Consider the following 22,339-nt stretch of genomic DNA (forward strand, 5'->3'; position numbering starts at 1 on the left):
CGTGAGCCGAGGGCCCGCCCCCGCCCCCCGCTGGCCCCCCCACCCGTTCAGGGCCGGGGCCGCCGCGGCGCGAGGACAAAAGAGGCGCCGCCCGCCCGGGACCGGCCTTCCCGCCCCTCCTCGGGCCCCTCGGCAGGTGCAGGGCGGGGCGCGCCGGTGTCCACCTCGCGGTACCCGCCTCAGCCTCCCTTGCTTGGAGAGCTGCGAGGACCCGTCGGTTTTTAGGGGGCGGGAGGCGGGGTACAGAGGGACCCCCGGGCTCTGAGCCGGAGATGGCCCCTCTGGGGCAGATCCATGGCTGCCCTGCCTCGGTGCTCCCAGCTCCGGCTTCAAACCCAGGAGGGGGCTTCCTTGGAACCAGTCCCAAGCGCCCTGCTCCACCGAAGGCTGGGGAGCCAGGGACAGGAGTGAAGGGCAGGGGCTCTTGTGGCCCACAGCTGGCTCCGGCCTTTGGGATCTCCCGTGGCCGAGCAGGGCATTGGGGGTCCTCTCAAACCAGACCCCTTTCTATCCAGCAGTTTCCTTCTCTGGATGGATGATACCGCAGGGTCTTCTGGCTTTGCTGCCAACCTCCGAGGAGGTTGGCTTCCCCTCTCTGGGCTGAGTGCCTCACACAGGGTGCCCTGATATTTTCCCCTTCCCCCAAATACATAAACTAGCCAGGTAATTTACATGAGGGTAGCGTGTCCCATTTCTGTCCCTCCATTTTGGCAGTCCACATCTTTGAGGAGCAGAAGATACCTCTGGAGCCCACAGCCTCCCCTCTCTGCCAGACTAGGTTGCCCTGGCTACAGACCATCTGGCCTCTGTGCCTACCTCCCTAGCTGGGCCCCCAGCTTAGCTCCCAGACTCCCAAGCAAGATGGGTTCCCACCGGGGCTCGGGATGTCTGACCCCTGCTACAGGGTCCCACTGGTGAGGCCTCGCCTTGACTTTGTGCCCCAGACCAGAGCATCCTTGCACCCACAATGGGCAACCACAGGTCACTGAGGAAGGAACAGGAGTGGACATAGGGAGCCCCTTGCTGGGTCCTCTGCTTCCCTGAGGACCCAGGGACTCTGTCAGGGAGGGTGCTGCCTTTAGCTTGTGACAGCACCCCCTGCCCCCCCCCCCCCCCCCCCCCCCCCCCGCCCCAGCTCTATTTTAGGCCCAGGAGAAGTGAGAAGGCGATTTCCCAGGAGGCTCTGACATCAGTGCTGGGAACATGGCGACTCCCCTTCCCCCCATCCAACCACCTGCCATTCCAGACCCAGATGCTCAGCAAGCCTGAGTTGATTGTTCCTTCATCCTGGAGACATCTTGGAAACCTCCTCCAGGATGTATGGGCTCTGGGGAATTAGAACCTACTGTGTGATATTCCCTGGAAACCTACAATTATCCAGGATGGGGAGACCATGCTTCTCATTTTACAGGTGGGGAAACTAAGGCTGCAAGAGGCTGCAAGAGTTTCCCAAACAGCTGGGTGGTGAGAGGCATATCCCATTCTTCAAGGTCCCCTTCCTCCCCGTATCCTCACCTCTGCCTTCTGTCTGGGACTTAGAAGGGACTGGCCCATCTATTCCATCTAGCCCACCCTTCACCCCAACTCACCAGGGTGAGCCTGTAGTACCCTACCCTCACCATGCTACAGGGCCTCCCAGGAGAGGTGGGGTTGTCATTTCATAGTCTGGATCCCCCTCCCCAACATGCCCAAGACCACACAGAGACCCCAGTCTGTGGCCCTGACCCCCCAGGCTGAGGCACATTCCTGACTCTGTGGCCGTGTTTCCTGGGCTGCTTGTTGGGGAGAACTTGCTGACCCTGAGTGACATGTCTCGGGTAGCTTTCTGGACCAGCTCCACTGGTGCTCAAGTGTATGGACTGTTGGCCTCCAATAGCCCCTTATCTCCCTGGGTTCCCAGCTCTGAACAAGCCCAGCTGGACATCTTGACCTTCCCTTGACCATATCCCACTCCCTGCCCTGAGGCCCCTCCCTGAATCTTGTCCTCGGGGTTAGCTCTGATGCCAGCTGCACACCTTGCCCAATCAGAAGGCTTGTTTCAGATCCCTCACCCAACTTCCCTGCTGAGGTCAGGGGCTGCAGGCAGCCTTTCCTCAGACTGGGAAAGGAGAGGTGGGGTGGGGATTGTCGCCAAGGATGGGTTCTCTCCTTAAATTGGGGGCCCTGAGGGCAGGGCCTGTGCCTCCCCCTCAAAGAGAGGTTAGTTTTCCTGGGGGAGTGCCCGCCCCTCCCCCTGACAACCTCACAGCTGTGGGGGCTCCTTTGGACCCTCGGCCCATCGCTTGTTTCTCCCACTCGGAAGAAACCAGAGGTTGGTGGCCATTGTCATCCTGACATCACCCTTGGGCCACCCTCTGGGGGAGCTGTTAGGCTCTGGTCCCCCCCAGAGCCCTCCCTCAGGAGCCCCTGACTGTCAGGAGGCTGGGGCCTCCTTCTCCTGTGCAGTTCTTCCTGCCCTTCAGCCAATTTTCCCTTCAAATTTTTCTGCACAGGGGCCAAGCTGAGCTGATGCGGGGCGAAGACCTAGTCCCACCCAGCAGCAGCTGCAGGTTAGGGAGGGGAGTCTGCTGCCCTGGACCTGGGGTGGCTCAGTGGGCAGGGATCCTGCTGACAGAGGCCCCCAGACCCCCACCTAGTCTGAGAGGCCTGCAGCAGAGGCCGTGCCAGGCAAGGAGGCAGGGTGAGAGGTGGGAAAGGGCTCCAGGAAACCCACTGGGGTCCCAATCCTGGTTAACAGCTGTGTGACCTGGAGCAAGTCCTCCAATCTCTCTGAGCCTCCGTTTCTTCACCTGGGAAATGGGGCTTCAAAAGTGCTCCCCAACAGTGATGCAGAGGGATAACTGTGTGGACGAGCCTCTGGAGCTCAGAAGAGCGCCTGGTGACAAGGGTTCACTCACCCTGAGCTCGCAGCGTTCATGTCGCCCTAACACTCCCGAGGAAGAAACTAGCTCCTGGCCGTTGTCCAAAACCCAAGGGACTCCTTTATGGCTTGGGGGCCTCGGTGTCCCCTCTACCCAGCACATGGGGAGGCTGATGACATGATACTGAGGGGTCGGGGAGTAGGGAAATGCCCGCAGCACTAGAACAAGGAGTTCCTTCTGCCGCCTCCCAAGTCTCATCACCGTCCTTTTCAACCAGGAGAGGACTGCTATTGTCATTTGAGTATCTCTTGGAGGGAAGCCTTGGTCTCCTCCCTCCTGGCTGTCTGGATGGCCTCCTCCTTTTTGTTTACTTGTTTATTTATTTATGGCTGCTCTGAGTCTTGGGTTGCCGCATGGGCTTTTCTTATGTTTTCTCTGTGAGTGGGAGCTACTCTCTAGTCGTGGTGCTTGGACTTCTCATTGTGGTGGCTTCTCTTGTGAAGCACAGGCCCTCGGGTACTCGGGTTTCAGTAGTTGCAGCTCCTGGGCTCTAGAGCACAGGCTCAATAGTTGTGGCCCATGGACTTAGCTGCTCTGAGGCGTGTGGAATCTTCCTGGACCGGGGATTAAACCAGTGTCTCTTGCATTGGAGTCATGCGTTGCGATCGTGCCCCCAAAGGCCCAACAGCACAGTGCTCCACTGCCACTTCTGCCCGATGCAAGCGATCCTCCTGGAGCTGTGGAGAACCAGCTGCTGGAAAGCCGGGGAGCTCAGGGATGGAGTGTCTCATACAATCCTTTAGTGGCTTCATCCACAGATTTACACTGGAGATGGGGCTTTGGGTCAGCAAGCCATGAACGAGGGAAATGAGTGAAAATCAGCTCCATTGAAATTTCTAGAACAGAGGACTCGCAGGTGTGTGTATGTTGGTGGGGGTTGAAATACATTTGTTGAGTGTGTACAATGTGCCACGCACCTCGCCAATGTATTTAATTCTTTTAAAATATATTTTTATTTACTAATATTGATTTCTGACTGTGCTTGGGTCTCTGTTGCTGCGTGGGCTTTCTCTAGTCGCCGCGAGCGGGGGCTGCTCTCCGGTTGTGGTGTGCAGTCTTTTTGTTGCGGTGGCTTCTCCTGTTGCAGCACAGACTATAGGGCACGCGGGTTTCAGTAGTTGTGACACATGGGCTTAGTGGTTGCAGCTCCCGGGCGATAGAGCGTGTGCTCAACAGTTGTGGCCCAGGGGCTTAGTTGCTCCGAGGAATGTGGGGTCTTCCCATGTCTCCTGTCCTGGCAGGTGGAGTCTTTACCTCTGAGCCACCAGGGGAAGACCAAGCTTTCATTCTGACTCCCTAGTAAGGTGGCAACGACTCTTACTTCTTTAGATTTAGAAAGCTGACTTTCAGGAGTTTGCCCAGAGTCACAGAGTGGCAGGACCTGGATTTGAACTCAGGCCTGCGTGACTTGAAGTCTACAGGATTCATGGAGAATATGGAGGGTGTGCCTTGAAGAGCATTCTGGCTGTTGTCAAGGGTCAGGTCAGGGCCTAAAAGTGGGCACACAGGGGCTGGATGGCCCAGGGTGGTCTGGCAGGAGGTGGCGGAGAGGGCAGGGAGGCAGGGTGGGTTAAGGGGAGGAGGGTCAACAGGGAGAGGGAATAGGAAGGCCTGGGGCTGCCAGAGAAAGGGGAAGAGATGTAAGACGGGGCGGGCAGGGGAGTGGTTCTCGCACAGGGACTGAGTTCTGGGCGAGTCCCTCTGAGGCAAGTAGAACAGGAGGCATACAAGGGATTCACAGGAGGTTGTGGTTTTTTTTATTATTGGAGGAAGGACCCTTGAAATCATCTCACATGAGCCCCTCACTTAAAGATGAGGAAACCAAGACCCAGGGTAGTAAAGGGTCTTGTGTTGAGTGTGGCTAAATCTCCTGCCTTCTCACCCAGCATGGGTGAAGACTGGAACTCAGAAGGGAGTCAGGGGTGGAGCTACCAATTCGCTGAAAGAACCAGAGTTGGGAGGTGAGAACAAGGGCCCAGACTCACATCTGGAGAGGCAGTGAGGGCTGGGGGCTGTGGGCTGGGGCTGCTGAGGGAACCAGTGCCCGTGGTAGAGAGGGCAGAGGCTAGGGGAGGGAGGGGAACCTGAGGTCAGCGGGAGCAGGGGAGCCAGGTTCCAACAAGGCGGAAAAAAGGAAAAGGATGCCAATTTTGGTCATTATCAGGTTCTCCGAGGTGACCTTGGAAGGGACGATCCTAGTGGAGTGCTTTGGGTAGAGCCACCGCGGAGGTTTGGACGGGGCAGGAGGTTCGGGCACGGAGGCAGTGGCTGTAGACCGCAAGATGTAGCCAGAGAACAGAAGGGAGCTCTCTTTAAGCTGCTGAATCAATGCAAGTGTTCTCCAGGCTGGAGTTTTCGGTCAGAAGGAAGGAGAGGTGACGAGCCGGAGGAGGACACTGCCAAGGCTGGCGGGGTGGGCTGGAGAGCAGACGGCGGCACGCTGCATCCTCTGAGAGTCAGACTGAAGGGGGCATGGCAGGCTGAGGCTGTCCTGCTGGGTCAAAGTCATCTGCTGAGATGAAGGGAGGGGAAGGAGGTGTGAACAGTGCCCGTCTGGAGGAGCCACCAAGGGGCTTGTGTCAAGCAGCACCTCGCTGTCCTGGCTCTGGGCTCAGGTAGCCTGGGTTCCTCTCTCAACTGACATCCTAGAAGCCGGAACAGAGACCTGGAGGCAGGGAGATGTAACGTTGGGGCTTGACCTGGCAGCGATGTGATGTCCAGATGTCACATCAAGTTGCTGAAATGGGAGGGGAAGGCCATATAGTTGGATGCGAGGTCCTGGGCAGACGGTGACAAGGGCATCAGGACCTGGTGTGTCAGTCTTTGAGTGAATAGCACGTGAGGCTCTCAGAGGTCTGAGAAAGGGGCGGGGGAGCTCCCCACTCAAGAGGCAGTGTCGCGGGAAAGGCAGTGGGGGACGAGGCATATCCCTGAATTGTAGAAGAGATGCACCCATGAGGCCTGGAAAGAAGCTACTGTCTGGACTCCAGGCGGAGAGGAGGACCTGGAGCCCTGGTTCATTGGAGCAAAGGGGTTTTCCTTGGGAGTGGGTGGCATGTATGCCCGCTTCAGGCAACTGTGAAGTGGGCAGCAGGGCCAGTGAGTGACTTAAGCAGACTGGACAGGCATACCCCCACCTCCCCTGAGCCCTCTGGGGCCAGGCCTGCGGAGGGTGGGGGCACCTACTCACGCTCTCCCACTTGCAGGTGGCACCAGCTTGCTACCTCATTGTTCTGTCTGTATCTGCTGGGCTGTCAGCCTGCATGGGTCCCTGGAGGGCAGATCAAGGCCCTGAAGGGCAGATCACACACCAGCCCCATCTCTTTACTATTTGTTATTAATAAATTTATTTTACATCTCCTGAACCAAGATTAATTGTGAAATTTAGCGGGATGGCATGAAAAGGCCAAACCTGATTTCTGTGAGCATTGTACACATAGCTGTTCTATTTCCAAACTAACAACTCAGGTCCTCACCTGCATCTAGGCGCCCCCTCTGCCCAAGTTTCTTCCTCCAAAATGAGATACAGAATAGCACCAGGCTTCTGGAAGCTTCAACGTTTAAAGAGACAAACACAGAGGCAGAGAAGGGTGAGAAGAACCACAGTACAAGATGTAATAATAATAAAAAAAAAAGTGGTCAAAGAATCGATAGCAAACTCATCTCTGTCTCCAGATTAATGGCTCAGCTGAAAGAAATGGGGGGAGGTCCTCGGGGAAGGAGGGGGATGCAGAAGTTGGCAGGTGAGCTACTGACCCTGGAACAGAACTCTGGGTGGGCAGCCGGAGCTGAGGCGGCAGGGAAGAGCTGAGAGGGGTCCCCAGAGGGGTTCAGGCCACATCCTGGGCTCAGGGGAGGGTCAGTGCTGGGCCCCCAGTAAGTGTGGCGGGGAGGGAGCTTTGGAAATGGCGCAGCCGAGCCCCTCCTCTGCTTCATATGTTCCTGAGGATCTGTGTGCACCAGCGTGGGGGGCTGGGGGAGGGGACAACACACAGGCATCTCGGAAAGCAGGAGAGCCGCACGCTTGTGGGAAAGGAGGCTGGGGTGGGGGTGGGGAACACCGACAACTAACCCTCTTGGCTGAGCAAGTGCCTGCAGAGGGACAGGAAGCCAGGCCAGGACTCCTGCTGCTCTGGCTTCTCTGTGGGCCCTCCCTATGCCAACCTTGCCCCTGCCTCCTGGTCTGAGCAGCTGGCCGTGCCTGCACGATCCATGGCTGGAGAGGGCAGCCCCCAGCCCCAAAGACCTGGTGGCTGGGAGGACTGGCTCCGTCTAATGCACCTAGAGCTCGGCCATGGTCGTCCAGGGCCAGGCTCTGGGCCGGCTCCTCCTTGTGTGTCAGGTCAGCCTGGGCTGGGTGTGCAGCCCTCAGCTGACGTATAACTTGCCCTCAAGTTGGGAGCTGTCTGGCCCCAGAGCTGCATGCCCAGGGGTGGGCGGGGACTCATAGAAGTAGTTCTCTGTTGGCGGTGGGCTGGGGTTGGGAGTCAGGGGCCTGGAAGAGGCTGGGAGGTCCAGAACCATCGGGAGCAGCTGGTCCGCCCGCCGGCTGGCAGAGGGTGGCGGGGAGAGGCAGCCAGGCTCTCTGCAGGTCCTCCTGGGGGCTCCGTGCCTGCAGCTGAGGGCAGGTGGGCTGGCAGCTGGCCCAGAGCTGCTCAGCCTGCTGGGAGACAGGGCCAGGGGTGGCACTCTCAGAACACTTAGGTCCTGGGGGCCTTCCTCCCCCAGGCCAGGGGGCCTGTGTGGCCCAGCACTCTGCCAACCTACTGGGGGGCTGCCTGGGAGGGAGAGGCAGGTCTCTTCCTGTGGGTGGCGCACAGGCTGGAGGGAGGCCAGAGACCTGGGCACATGGCCTGGAAGGGGAAGGTGCTTGCTGCTGGTTGTCCTGATGCCACAGGAGCTGGGGGTGCCACAGGGGCTGGGGGCTCTCGGGACAAGGAGTGAGGCTTGTGGCCAGGATGCGCCCGGCCTCTTTTCGGCACTGCCACTGGGGAACTGAACCTTCCGCTTGTGGCCAAAATGAGGCAGCTCTGGGCCAGAGGAGAGTTCAGCAAGTCCTGAGCTGGTTAGGAGGTCCTGGTAAGCAGAGCTCCCAGACCCTGGGGTTTCTGGGGGGTCCACAAAGCTGTCAGCTGACCCCTTCAGCTCCCGGCAGCTTGCTATCGGTCCAGGAGTCTTGCCAGCCTCCACAGGTTCTGCCGCTGCCTTCATGCCACTCATAGTCCCACCATGCTCGGTGGCACCTGGGGCCTGCTGATGACCGTCTTTCTTCCTCCAGGGAGACGCTGCCCTGAGAGGGGAGGGCCAGTGGGGAGGCGGAAGCTCAGGACACAGAGGGTCACAGTCGGAAGCCAAGGAGCCTGGCTGCCTGTGGGGACAGAAACACCCAGTGGGTCACAGAGTTCAACTCCAGAGCAAGCAGGGGTCCTCCCGGGCTGGGGGCACAGTGGAGGCCCGTATGGTGCTACCCTTATGGGGTTTGGTGTTCAGAAAAGAGCTGCCATTCTGGGTCCCAGGTGAAAGGCCTATTCTTGGCTCTGCGGTCTGTGGTTGGGGCTGGCCAGAGGAACAGGTTAGAGGCTGCTCTGTTTAATAAGGCAGTCATGGAGGAGGCTGCCCTTTGGTGGCTAGAGAAAGCAGCACAGATCCTGGCTGTCCACCCTGAGCCCAGGGAGGCTGCCTGAGGTGGAGACTTGGGGGTGCAGGGGATGAAGCCACAGCTCCTTGGTGGGCAGCAGAGGGGAGTGCTGCTCAGAGGGCCCTGGGATTCTGCCAAATCCTCTGCCATCCTTTCTGGGGTAAAATTCTAGAGAAGCAGGAAACCCTCCTTTTCACCTACACAGGAAAGATCCAGGAATCCCCCACCCTACTTCTAGAAGGCCAGACAGGCACATGACCAGACACATGCCAGGAGCAGCAGCGACAGCTGAATTGCTCCCCCTGCGTCCCCAATTGTGGCGTTAGGAAGGGAGCTCTGGTTGGGGTCCGTCCTGATCTGATGGGCTGAAGCCCCAAATGGAGGCCTTCCCTTGACCACCCCCAGAAGAACAGAACAGAAGATGGCAGGAAAAGAAAGGGAAGGAAGGAGTAAGAAAGGTGAGGAACCACAGCCAGGCCTCTGCTGTCGCCATCCCAAGGGTTCCTCTCCACCTCAGGGCAGCAGCAGGAGAGCTGAGAAGGCGGTCGTGCCCACCACCCATGGCAGGGTGGCATGGCGGTGCTTACCCGGGGAGGCTGGCCTGGAAGGGGACGTCTGCAAAGCTGTGGCTCAGCTGGGCAATGATCCGATCGACTTCAGCGTACAGGTGGGCTTCCAGGGCAAAGCCCTGGTGCCTGGGGCTCTGGAGATGCTGCCCGGGGTGAGAGGAGGTAGGGGGGCATGTTAGACTAGGCTGGGGCGGGACACAAGCAGACCACCCAACCTCACCAGGGTGGAGAGACCGTCTGGGAGCAGCTGCGTGGTGGGGAAGGAGCTCACCCCATGCAGCTCCTCGAAGGCTTCTTGGCAGCACTCACAGTACCCTTTCCTCCTCCTGGGCACAGTGCAGGCAGCCGATCGCCGGCTTGGCTCCTGGTCCTTGGCTTCTCTGGGGAGAATACAGGGTGGGGCCAAGTGGTCACTGCTGGAGCCCTTAGAGCGAACTGCGGCCCTGTGGCCTGGAGTCCAGGCCAGTGGGGGAGGAGGGACCAAAATGGCCAGAGTAGGGCAGGCACAGACTGGCCTGCCTACAGTTGGCACCACTCGTACAAGGTGGGCAGGAGAGGCAGCAAGGAATGAGGCCTCTCTGTGAGTACCCCATCTTAGCTCCATCTTGATCCCACCCACACACCTCAAACCACAGGCAAGAATCCCTGATGATGTTCCAGCTCCATGCTCATACCCAAACCCAGGGTCATTTGACCCACACAGCTGTACCTTCCCTGAGGACTTTCACATCTTTCTCAAGCCTGACTTTGAATTTCAGTCCTGCATTTGAGTTTTGATTTGTTAACTGAAGTATAGTTGATTTGCAATGTTGTGTTAGTTTCTGGTATGCAGCAAAGTGATTTAGTTCTTTTTTCTTTCTCATATTCTTTTCCATTATGGTTTATTACAGGATAGTCAATATGCTTCCCTGTGCTATCCAGTAGGACCTTCTTGTTTATTTTATATACAGTACTTTGTACCTGTTAATCCCAACCTGTTAACCCTGATTTATTCTTCCTCCATCTGATATATCCATCTGATATAGCAAGGAAAAGTAAGAAAGCCTTCCTAAATGATCAATGCAAAGAAATAGAGGAAAACAATAGAATGGGAAAGACTAGAGATCCCTACAAAAAGATTAGATACCATGGAAACACTTCATGCAAAAATGGGCACAATAAAGGACAGAAACGGTATGGACCTAAAAGAAGCAAAAGATATTAAGAAGAGGTGGCAAGAATACACAGAAGAACTATACAGAAAAGATCTTAATGACCTGGATAACCACGATGGTGTGATCACTCAGCTAGAGCCAGACATCCTCAAGTGCGAAGTCAAGTGGGCCTTAGGAAGCATCACTACGAAAAAACCTAGTGGAGGTGATGGAATTCCAGCTAAGCTATTTCAAATCCTAAAAGATGATGCTATGAAAGTGCTGCAGTCAATATGCCAGCAAATTTGGAAAACTCAGCTGTGGCCACAGGACTGGAAAAGGTCAGTTTTCATTCCAATCCCAAAGAAAGGTAATGGCAAAGAATGTTCAAACTACCGCATAACTGCACTCACCTCACACGCTATCAAAATAATGCTCAAAATTCTCCAAGCTAGGCTTCAACAGTACATGAACTGAGAACTTCCAGATGTTCAAGCTGGATTTAGAAAAGGCAGAGAAACCCGAGATCAAATTGCCAACATCTGTTGGATCATAGAAAAAGTAAGAGAAGTCCAGAAAAACATCTGCTTCATTGACTACGCCAAAGTCTTTGACTATGTGGATCACAACCAACTGTGGAAAATTCTTAAAGAGATAGGAATACCAGACCACCCGATCTGCCTCCTGAGAAACCTGTATGCAGGTCAAGAAGCAACAGTTAGAACTGGACATGGAACAACGGACTGGTACCAAACTGGGAAAGGAGTATATCAAGGGTGTATATTGTCACCCTGTTTATTTAACTTATATGCAGAGTACATCATGAGAAATGCTGGGCTGAATGAAGCACAAGCTGGAATCAAGATTCTGGGAGAAATATCAATAACCTCACATACACAGATGATACCACCCTTATGGCATAAAGTGAAGAGGAACTAAAGAGCCTCTTGATGGAAGTGAAAGAGGAGAGTGAAAAAGCTGGCTTAAAACTCAACATTCAGAAAACTAAGATCATGGCATCTGGTCCCATCACTTCGTGGCAAATAGATGGAAACAGTGACAGACTTTATTTTCTTGGGCTCCAAAATCACTGCAGATGGTGACTGCAGCCATGAAATTAAATGCTTGCTCCTTGGAAGATAAGCTATGACTAACCTGGACAGCATATTAAAAAGCAGAGACATTACTTTGCTGACAAGGATTTGTCTAGTCAAAGCTATGGTTTTTCCAGTAGTCATGTATGGATGTGAGAGTTGGACCATAAAGAAAGCTGAGTGCTGAAGAATTGATGCTTTTGAACTGGGGTGCTGGAGAAGACTCTTGAGAGTCCCTTGGACTGCAAGGAGATCAAACCAGTCAATCCTGAAAGAAATCAGTCCTGAATATTCATTGGAAAGACTTGTGCTGAAGTTGAAGCTCCAATACTTTGGCCACCTGATATGAAGAACTGACTCATTGGAAAAGACCCTGATGCTGGGAAAGATTGAACGCAGGAGAAGGGGACGACAGAGAATGTGATGGTTGGATGGTACCACCGACTTGATGGACATGAGTTTGAGCAAACTCTGGGAGTGGGTGATGGACAGGGAAGCCTGGCGTGCTGCAGTCCATGGGGTCGCAAAGAGTCAGACAAGACTGAGTGACTGAACTGAACTGAACTGATCCCTCCTCCATCTGCTTTCCCCTTTGGTAACCATAAATTTGTTTTCCATGTCTGTGAGTCTATTTTGTAAATAAATTCATTTGTATTATTTTTTAGATTCCACATATAAGTGATATGATACCTCTCTTTCTCTGATTTGCTTCACTCATAATCTCTATTAAATCCACCCATGTTGCTACAAATGGCATTGTTTCAGTCTTGCTTATGGTTGAGCAGAGCAGTATTTCACTGTGTGTGTGTATACATATATATATGTACATATATATATATGCACCACATCTTCTTTATCCATTTATGGACATTTAGGTTGGTTCTGTGTCTTGGCTATCGTAAATATTCCTGCTATGAAATTGGGGTGCAAGTATCTTTTTGAATTAGCATTTTCTCCAGATATATACCTATGAGTGGGACTGCTGGGTCATATGGCAACTCTATTTTTAATTTTTTAAGGGAACTCCATACTGTTTTCCACAGTGGCTACACCAATTTACATCCCCACCAACAGTGTAGAAGGGTTTCCTTTCCTCCACATCCTCTCCAGCATTTATTACTTGTAGTCAGTCCTGCATTTTTAAACGGCCTGTAAGGTACTGGTATTTGAGCAAATTCAGTGGGTCCAAACTATTCCCCTAAGGACTTTCTAAGTATGACACAAAACCCAGGAAACAGTAAAAAAGCTCAACGACAAACAATTAAATATATATATATGCATGGTAGAAAATATAAACAAACTCAAAAAAACACACCAGGAACTGAGGAGGATATTTATAACTAATAGCATAGCCAAGGGCTCCTTACAAATCAATAAGTGATCAATAACTGAATAGAAAAACTGGCAAAGGCTATGAAAAAGGTTCACACAAAAAGAGATATAAAAAAAGAGAGATTCAAACGATCCAACATAGGAAAACATACTTAAGCGCATTCATAAAGAGAAAAATGAAAACTGCATTACACTGAGATATGGGTTTTGATCTACCGGACTGGCTGAAGTCACAAGTCTGACAGCTCACCATCTGAGCCTCGGGGACAGGAAATGGGCTCTGGTCCACTGCGAGTGAAAGTGTGCCCTGGCATTACCTCCACGAAGAGCAATTTGGCTGCACTTCTCAAAATTATAAATGTAGGCACCCTTTGACCTGGCATTTCCACTTTTAGGAATTTGTCCTGCAAATATACTTGAACAATCATAAATTTACTCTGAACAAGACTATTCACCGCAAAAGACTGGAAATCATCCACGCGTGTGTTAAATAAAATACGGTAAATCCATACCATGGAATACCCTGCAGTGATTAAAGGGAATGAAGAAGCTCTTCAGGTACTAATAGGAAATTAAGAAATATTCAGTGGAAAAAAAAGCAAGATCCAGCACAGTGAATATTTTGCTACTCTTTGTGAGAAGAGAGAACAAAGGGTACACGATGTACTGTCCATAAACTCTCTCTGGAGAGACTCACGGTCTAGAGATTGGAGGATAGGCAAAGAATACAGACGCTTCACTGTAAACCCTTCATCTTCCCTTTATCAGCTCCTGTGCCATCCCCAGGCCTTCCCAGGCCAAGCACCCCCCGCAGCCCCAGCCCAGGCAGCCGCTGGGCTGCCCCTCTTGTGTCCCTTGTATCTTCTGGGAAAGGGATGAAGGGCCCTTAGACTTCACCCTGGCTTGTTCTCGCCTTCCTCCGCTCTTTATCTACTGCCACAGTCCCTTTCTGTTTTTCCTCCCATTCGCACTATTTCCTGACCCCTTAGCCCCTGTCTGCTGGTGTAAACCACAGGTCCTCCCTGGTACTGGGGACCCTCGGGCTGGGCATCTGCCCTCTAGTCTCCTGGCCCATAGGTTAGAAAGGTCTGGGAAAGTGTCCAGGTCATCACCTGAACTGCATGCCTTCTGCATGTTGGTCAATGAAGGGTCCAAACTCATCTATCTGCAGAGTAGGGGTACCAAGCAGCCTACAAGTCACTTCAGGCCACACAGTGTGGCAGGTCCCCCAGACCCTCTGCCTGCTATGTTTAGCTTCAAAGGCCTCAAATGTGGACGTGCACTGAAACCACGTGGGGAGCCCGGGAGCATGGAGCTCTGGGGTCTCCATCACCTGAGACTGTGATTCTGCAGGGGGGGAGTCCAGGAATCTGCATTTTTAACAGGCCCCCAAGGAGACTCCCTTAAACTACAGTCCATGGGGTTGCAAAGAGTCAGATATGACTGAACGACTTCACTTTCACAAGGAGACTCTAAGAAAGGAGGTTTATACTCCGAGGTTCAGAAACCAGCCTCATGCCCTTTGGACACAAGTCAAGTTCTTCAGTACGGATGGAGAACACCAGATAAAACGGATGAACACTCCTGGTGTCCCTCTTCTCTGGGCTAAGTTCCCAGAATAGACTTTGCCTAAGGAGCTAACACATGGCCATTCCCCAGGCTGACCAGCAAGCCCCCAGCGGGGAGGACTTTGACCTGGAACCAGCTCTTGTACTCAGGAACCAGAAAGACCCACCTGGTATGGTGCGAGCTGCTTGGAGTCATCGGGGCCTCAAAAGGACTGGCGGCTTTGGGTCCCAGAAAAGAAATTTCAGGAAAGGATTTAAACTGAAGGTGGAAAGGACGAAACTTCCTGAAACACACAAAACTTCCATTTTGACTCCAGTGGGGAAGGGAAAAGGCGAGGAAGAGGGGCCAGCCCAAATGCTGAGAATTCCCATCTTAATAAAGCAGACTCTCACCTGCCCATCTTTTTTGGGCCATGTCACACAGCATGTGGGATCTTAGTTCCCTGACCAGGGATCAAACTCATGCCCCCTGTATTAGAAGCTCAGAATCTCAACCACTGGACCACCAGGGAAATCCCTCACTTGCCCAGCTTTTAAATACTAGAACAACATTCTTATCTGCCTTACTGGGTTAGATTAATATTTTAAATGAACACTCTTCCTGTCTACTTTCCAAGCCTGTTTACAATCATTGCCTCCCCCATATCCTGCAACCTCTGAGCTGAGCAGAATAACGGTGTTTTCATACTTTATATCACGAAGAGGAAACGAAGCCCTAAAGGTTCTGTGGCTTGCCCAAGGGCTCATGACCTATAAGCAGCCAAGTCCAGATGGGAAGCCACGTCTCCCAACTTCTGATCTAGTTCCTCCCACCTTTCCATTTTGTTTCTCGACCCTCAAGTGACCTCTGAGAACTCTAGCCTGGCAGAATCTAAACGCAAGGATGTTAAGACCAGATCAGTGATCTTCCTGTTCCATGAAGAGGAATATCTTTGCTATGGGCTGGGCCTTTGTACTATCTGAGGGGTGATGCTCTGAATGGAAAAGAGAGGTGCAGTGAAGGTTCTGGGCAGTCAGACATACACTGAGTCGTTTGCCTTAAGTAGCTCACATTCAGGAGACTTTCGGGGCCAGACGTGGTGATCTGTGGGTACTCGGCAGCCTCTGACCACACCATGTTACGGTACAGTGGACGGTGCTCCAGGGGAAAGCAGGCCCTGGGTTCCAGGGACATATTGAGACCCTGCAGCCTCAGGAGGAAATTAACCAATGAGTCTTCTTGGGGATTTATCTGGCAGTCCAGTGGCTAGGACTCCGAGCTTCCACCGCAGGGGGCCCAAGTTTGATTCCTGGTTGGGGAACCAAGATCCCGTAGAGTGCACAGCACAGCCAAAATAAAATGTCTTCTTGGATCCTGAAGGAGAAGGAGGCGCCCTTCACAGCCCTGGTACCCGGCTTTCGCCCTCCTCCGTGTTATTTTGTTTCTGCTGAGGAGGTTGAAAAGTTGAGGCTGGTGCGGCTATGTTGGGTTTTGAAGAGCGCCTGCTTTAGAACAGCACGCAAAGAAGGATCGAGAGAAGGCTCAGCTCCATGTGCAGAGATACTAAGGCCCTAGTGGTGTCTCAGCCACAACGGTCCAGTCATGACTACTTGTACCCGGCTGGTTGTGAAGGGCGGGCTGCGCAGGACATGCCCCTCCCCCACCTGCCCGGAAGGGGAGATGAGAGGGCCTCCTTCCAGCCCTGGATTCCTTCTACTGGCTTTTGAGCCGCCAGCGCCAACTCTGTCCAATGTGCCACTGTCAGGTGAGGCATGGGCAGGCCTGCCGGGCTCCTGGGGCTGGGTCTCTTGGTGGCCAGCCCAAAGCTGAGGGACACAGAGCATTCTGACCCAGGAGTCTCTCCTGGGGACGCCTGGGCTTTAAAAAAACTTCTGGGGTTAATTCTAGATTTTCACAGACTTTTAATCTGGTACTTACCGAAGAGTCAGTGACAACCCAGGTGGCTAACAGCTCATCAGATTATCATTGATGTGACCCTCCTGCTAGGTAAGAAAGGGCCCTCACGGGGACAGACAGGGCAGAGGGGAGAGGGCCCCAGGCTGGATGTGGACTCTAGCCTCAGACTGAGACTTACTAGCAAAGTGGCTGTGTTCATGGCCCTTAATGTCTCTGACCTCAGTTTCCCCACTGGGAAGAGGATGGACTCTTCTCATGGCAGTTTTACCCATGGCTATGAGGAGATAACACATACCAGGAAAGGGTTTTACACAGCAAATGGAAAGGCTTGGTCAAGTGTTGATACAAGGTGGTCTGACAAGGGAACCCCAGTAGCACTGCAGAGATCCTCACTTTAGCAGAGACGACCAGCACTAACACCAGCAATGATTTCGTATTGAGTGTCAGTGTACACATGGGGGAAATGGGGAGTCAAACAGCCTGGATGCAACATCACAGACTCAAAAATGCAGAGCTTTGAAAGGAAGGAATTCAGGGACTTCCTTGGTGGTCCAGTGGCCAAGACTCTGAGCTCCCAGTGCAGGGAGCCCAGGTTCGATCCCTGGTCAGGGGACTGGATCCCACGTGTTGCAACTAAGACCTGGCACAGCCAAATAAATAAATATTTAAAAAATAAGGAAGGAATTCACCTATAGGATTATTAACCTCTGACTCATGATCAAGAGGAGTGCCAGCTGGGCATGGCTCCTCTGATCTATGAGACCTCCCCATGGCAGCCTGGGGCCCCTGAGTACCTCTTCTCCGTGTAGGTCTGGCGGTCCACTCACCTGCTTTCATCTTCGACTTTGAGGAACGGTGCCTTCAGTCTGGCCACTGGAAGGAAGAGTGCGCCCGTCAGCCATCTGTCTGCCCTGGTGCAGAGCCTAAGCTCTGCCCACAGGAAATGCTCAGAGAGACGAGGCTCTGCCAAAGCCCAAGAGGCTCTCAGAGCCAGAGACCTCGTGGCCCCAAGGAGTGCCTTTCCCTTGGCTGAGTGAGGCCCCTGCTGCCATCTCCCCCAGCCTCTACCACCCTTGGGGGGAGAGGCTACACAGTGCCCCAGGGTCCTAAATGTGCCCACCCTCAGCCTCCTGCATGTGGGTGCTGAAGGCTGTCAACCTTGAGAGTCAGGAACCTGGCTGGGTAAGAGAAACCCAGCCCTTGCTGGTTTCTGCTAAGAGCCTCAGCTCCTTCCCAGACCTTAACTCCTGGTGTCTCAGAATCCCAAGGGGGCCTGAGGATGGTTCTCAGACAGAATTCTCCATGAGGAGTCTGGGGTTCTGGAGGGCAGGAACAGCAAGGAGGAGAACTGAAGAGTGTTTCGAGGTCTTGGCAGAAGGACAGTTAAAAAAAAAAAGTGAAATCTGGTTCTTGAAAAAAATAGGGCAAAGGGGTGCTGGGAAAACAGATTTGGAGTCAGTTAATCAAGAGATTTGTCCCCTACTAGCTGGCTATTTGCACAGTTTACAGATTCTCTGAGGCATTATAAACCCCTTCTGCCCTTCCACGATGCCCAAGTCCTGTCAAAGGGGCAGTTGAGGCACCGAAAGGCTGGGCACAGCTAGCTGCCACCAAATCCCCAAGAGGCTGGTGCTTCTCAGCTCCCAGTGCCCGAGCAGAAGCAGCCTTTCTTCCTTAATTACTTTTTTGGGGCGACTCCTCGTCTTTCTAATTAACTGACACAGTGATTAAAATCAATTCTCCCACAGACTTCCTTGATTTGCAAGCGTAAGAGGTGCCAAGTGACTTTCCTTATTAGTTCCCACTTGTGCACGAATAAATGCCACCGACAGAGCATCTTTGGGAGAAATATCCAGGGGGAGAAACTTTCCTGCTGTCCAAGAGGAGCCGGGAGCTGGGCCCGTCAATCTGCCTATTTGTCAATTTCAGGGAGTTTGGCATTTCTGAAAGTAGTAGGCAGCTGTCAAACTGCCCACCCCAAACTGCTCCTGAATCAGAAAGAAAAGGATGCTGAACTTCCATCGATGCCTGGGAACAGCCAGAGGCTGCAGGAGCCAGAGCAACCACAGGAGGTCTTGGCTCTACACAGAAGGCCCGGCCCAGCAGCCCTGGACTTGCTCACAGACGTCCCTCTCCCGCTGCCCTCCTCTCTGAAGCTCGGGCCCTGGCAACAGGACGAGGCTGTACACAACCTGGACTTGCTTCCTGCCGCAGAAAAGTGAGCAGATGCTGCCACAGAGGGAGTCGTGGGGAAGCGTTTAGGGAGGGAGGGATGGCAATTAAATGAGGAAGAGCTCCTGCACTGACCTTTCCGTGTTCTTGACTCTGCTGGACATGTTCCCTGAATGGAAAGGAAAAATAGGTTAAGGATGTGAGGGAGCTAGGGGGGTCGAGGAACTGGGCCCGGTGAGCCGAGCTGCTCCTCGTCTGCCCCACTTTAGCTTTCTGCCCACGGCTGGACCCTGAGCTGGAGCAGACCTGAGCACCATGCTCTTTGCATGGTGAGCTCTGAGCGTGAATCTCAAGGGCCCTGACTTTGTGCAAGGAATGCAGGACAGAGCAAAAAGCAAGCAAGGGCTGAGGAGCAAACCCCACCACCGTGGGAATGGGGCCCGTGCCACCCATGATGTTCGGGGTTCCCACCTAACACCCCGGATGTGGCACAGATGAAACTGCAGCAGGTGACACACCTGGCGCCGAGGAGGGGCTCACTGGCAGCAGCCCGTGTACTCTGGGCGCGGCTGGCATGCCAGGGCAGCCGACAGGATGAGGGTGAAGACAATGCCTTTTGGTTTTCAGCACCCTATCTTACACACCCTGACTGTGTTTGTCAAAACTGGCTTTCAGGCCAAGGTCAAACAAAGCTAATGTTACAAGCCAAATGAAACAAAATTAAAAAAAAATCAGCTAAAGAGTTGGGAGGGTGTGGATAGAATAAGAGATCCAGCGGCTATATAACTGTCTGGGCCTCTGGGCCCAAGGGGATTCCAGATTCTCTTCCAGGGCACACCACCAGGGCCAACACAGCCCAAAGAAGCCTGCAACAGGCCCTCCCCCATCAGCAGACTGCACCCAAAACTTGCCCCAAAAGAGTCCCAAGTAGCTACAAAAGAGATTATTAAGCGAACAAAGCAAAGTAATAATACTACACATTTGCGTAAAAGGGGGGAATTTCAATGTATTTGCTTGTAGATACTTGGGAGTCCTGGAAGGACATTTGCACAACTGTTCACACTATTGACCTCAGGGAGGGAGCTTGGTGGTTGGGGAGCAGAAGTCGGAGGAGAAAGAGACTTTCAGTGTATGCGACCCCATGGACTGTAGCCAGCCGGGCTCCTTTGTCTATGGAATTTTCCAGGCAAGGATACTGCAGAGGGTTGCCATTTCCTCCTCCAGGGGGTATCATCCCAACCCAGGGATCAAATTCTGGTCTCTTGCATTGCAGGCTGATTCTTTAATGCTTGTGCCATCAGGGAAGGCCTGTATACATTACAGCAAAACCTTAAAGATGCCCAGACCAGAGGGGGTGGGGTGAGGGCTGGTGAGGCTGAGCGTTCCACCTGGTTTGGATGTGGTCCCTCTCCTGGGTGCCAGGCCCTGGACAGACTTGTAGAGCCTGATTCTTCCTTGAATTCAGGGCTGGGTGAAGACCCTGCAGCTTTAAATCAGCCTGGGCTCTCTTGAGGTAGTACACAGTTCTAACCCCAGAAAAAGAAGGAAAAGCCAAACAAGAATTTGGAATATGGCAGCTATTTCAAATGCCACTACCCCCCTGCCATCACCCATGCAATCTGCAGGCTCGTTTCCAGACCAAGAACTATCCCCAGAATGGCAGCCTGGCCAGCAGGCCATGAGGACTTAGCTGCAGGCAGTCCTTGGCCCCACACAGGGCTGCAGGCACCAGGGCTGAGCTGAGAGGCTGTGTTCCTCCCACTTCCCCAGCAAGGCCGGGAGGAGGCGGCTGCGGCAGGTCATGGATTTGCCAATGCTGTCACAGCCTTTCCCATTTCCCTTCGGTTTGGGAGGGGATGACTTACCTCTGGCTTCTTCAGCCCTTGTTTCTTCACACGTGGAGCATCAAGAGACAGTTGCTGCACCCGTATCAGCATTTCTGGGGAGGAAACAGAGGGCTGTGGCCAAAGGCTTCCTCTTCTTGTTTCCCCAGCACAGCCCTGTCCTGGGGCTGGGGGACTGAAGGTCCCACCTGGCCTGGCTCACTGGATCACACCAGCCTTGCCTGCCACCTTCTGGCTACGTGTCATCTCTGCACCTGCTGATAATAAAAGAGAGCGCAGGGTGCTCTATCCCTGGAAAAGCACCTGTGCTGGCTGCATGCTCCTTTGGAGCACTGAATACAAGTCTTGAACAGGAGGTGCCTGATGACCCATAAAGGGCTTTAAGGTGCTACTGAAGAGCAGTTTTGTGGGGGAGATCAAGCCATGGCATTTACTCAGTTATATCCTTGGTGGGAGACCCTGCAGGAGCTATACATGCTGGAGCTTCTCTAATACACAGAAAAGCAGGAAATTAGATCAAGTCAGAAATGGCTGGTTTTCCAGAGACGATGGAACCTCCCACCATCCCAGACCAGGACCTGCCTGGCACAGCTCCCTGCCCCTCCGACAGATCTCAGGCTGGATCTAGACCTGCCCCCTTTAATGGGTCAGAGAAAATGCCAGACTCAAAGTGGAGCTGGGTAGGAGGGCTGGCCACTGCCAGCAGATTCAAGACAGCTGCTCTCATGTAAATGTATTACAGCCTGCACACAGGTGGTTATAATGTGTGGCAAACCCTAGAGGAAAGAAAGAACAGGAAATGTAGTTGAGCCAAACTAGGAGGGAATGTGGGCCTGGTAAGACTATGAGTAATTTACTCAATCTATTCCCTGAGGCTCAACTTCCTCATCTGTACAATGGGCAGAGACTGTGGTGAGGATTAAATGAGGTGTTTCCTAGTTCAGAGTAAATGCCTGATAAGGGGTAATGGATATTAGGATTGGTTCTTATTCAATCCTGCTGAGGAAAGCTGGCACCGGGGTTAAAGGAAGCAGCCCTTCCCAGCACCTGCGCTCTGCTATTGCTGCGGCTGCTCTCCACCTCTGTGGACCAACACAGTAAGTGACTGAATACATCTGGCTTCAGCCAGTACATGACGCGGACCCTTCTCACAGCCCAGGTTCCCAGGCAAAGTTGCCAACCCTCCCCTCTGCGGCCCTGGGCAGGAAGAGTACCGTCCACGTGGAGAATCTGCACCCCCCAGGAGCGGGCGTTGCTCAGGAGGCTGCTGCCGTGTCCACTGCCGCCTCCACTGCTGCTGCCCTGGAAAGACAAGTGGAGTGAGGCAGGAGGACGAGACCCCCGCCTGAGGCTCAACCACCTGGGGACAGGCTGGCCTGGCTTCTGGGAGCTCCAGGTCATCCATGTGCGGAGCTGTTGCGAGAAGGTGGGCAGGGGAGCAAGCACAGAGCCTGGAAAGTCGACTTCAAACCCTGGGAGGACCCTGTCCTTCGCAGGGGGCTGGCCACCTTGGGAGGGACGGGTGGCTGATCTGGCTGGTGGCTCTGCTCCAGCCACCTCGGGACCAGGAAGGGACATGTGTGTTCATGTGAGCGGCTTGTCGGGAGAGCTTCTGTGAGGAACGCTCTGAGCCCACAGGAGGGACACAATAAACACCACCCTCATCATACAGGAAGCTACACTGGCCACACCACCCTCCTGCATCACAGACCACGGCTGGGGCACCTGCTGATGGCACCTGAACCAGTCCTCTGCAAGATCACATTAACTCTTCCTGCTGCCACTCAACTGTAATGGCCCTGGGTCCTCACAGAAGGGATAAATAGCTACGTGCGAAAGACACCCCACCGCATTTCTCCCAGGTTCTTAAGATCATGGAGTCAAAACCTGGCTCTTCCACCTCCAGCCTGGGTGACTCTGGACAGATGACTGAACTCCTCTGAGCCCCACTTCCTCGTCAGAAAGGAGGAAATCATGACAGTGCTACAAGCCTGGCCGGGCATGCCTTTTGTGTCAGTGCTTCAGAAGAACCTTCGGAGGCGGGGCTTATTCTCTCCCTGCGCCAGACACACCGGCCTCCAGCCCGTCCCCCTCTGCTCACCTGGTTTCTGATGGCCTTCTGCAGGAGCTCCTTCCCTCTGCTCAGAGGCACCTGGCGGAAGAAAGGAGCG

The 22,339-nt window shown here is 53.6% G+C and overlaps 1 protein-coding gene across 5 annotated transcripts in view; it reads right to left on the reverse strand.

The window, feature by feature from the left end:
• Positions 1–2,424: 2,424 nt before the first annotated feature.
• The window catches only part of DBF4B (DBF4B-CDC7 kinase regulatory subunit), a 33,772-nt gene continuing 13,857 nt past the window's right edge, over positions 2,425–22,339 (reverse strand). For 2 of the 5 annotated variants that reach the window (XM_055575692.1, XM_055575688.1), the window contains 11 exons: positions 22,270–22,320; positions 21,383–21,470; positions 20,190–20,263; positions 18,460–18,493; positions 16,980–17,025; positions 14,423–14,554; positions 9,400–9,508; positions 9,147–9,271; positions 8,059–8,289; positions 6,398–6,472; positions 2,426–5,586 (listed from right to left, as the gene is read on the reverse strand). In XM_055575692.1, the coding sequence (XP_055431667.1) occupies positions 5,427–5,586; positions 6,398–6,472; positions 8,059–8,289; positions 9,147–9,271; positions 9,400–9,508; positions 14,423–14,554; positions 16,980–17,025; positions 18,460–18,493; positions 20,190–20,263; positions 21,383–21,470; positions 22,270–22,320 (1,125 nt within the window). In that variant the 3' untranslated portion in view covers positions 2,426–5,426. Of the gene's footprint in view, positions 5,587–6,397; positions 6,473–8,058; positions 8,290–9,146; positions 9,272–9,399; positions 9,509–14,422; positions 14,555–16,979; positions 17,026–18,459; positions 18,494–20,189; positions 20,264–21,382; positions 21,471–22,269; positions 22,321–22,339 lie in introns of all 5 variants that reach the window. The other 3 variants (XM_055575690.1, XM_055575691.1, XM_055575689.1) reach the window with 3 other exon arrangements.

This window comes from Bubalus kerabau, chromosome 4 (assembly GCF_029407905.1).
Source record: "Bubalus kerabau isolate K-KA32 ecotype Philippines breed swamp buffalo chromosome 4, PCC_UOA_SB_1v2, whole genome shotgun sequence".
In the NCBI taxonomy this organism is placed as follows: Eukaryota; Metazoa; Chordata; class Mammalia; order Artiodactyla; family Bovidae; genus Bubalus; species Bubalus kerabau.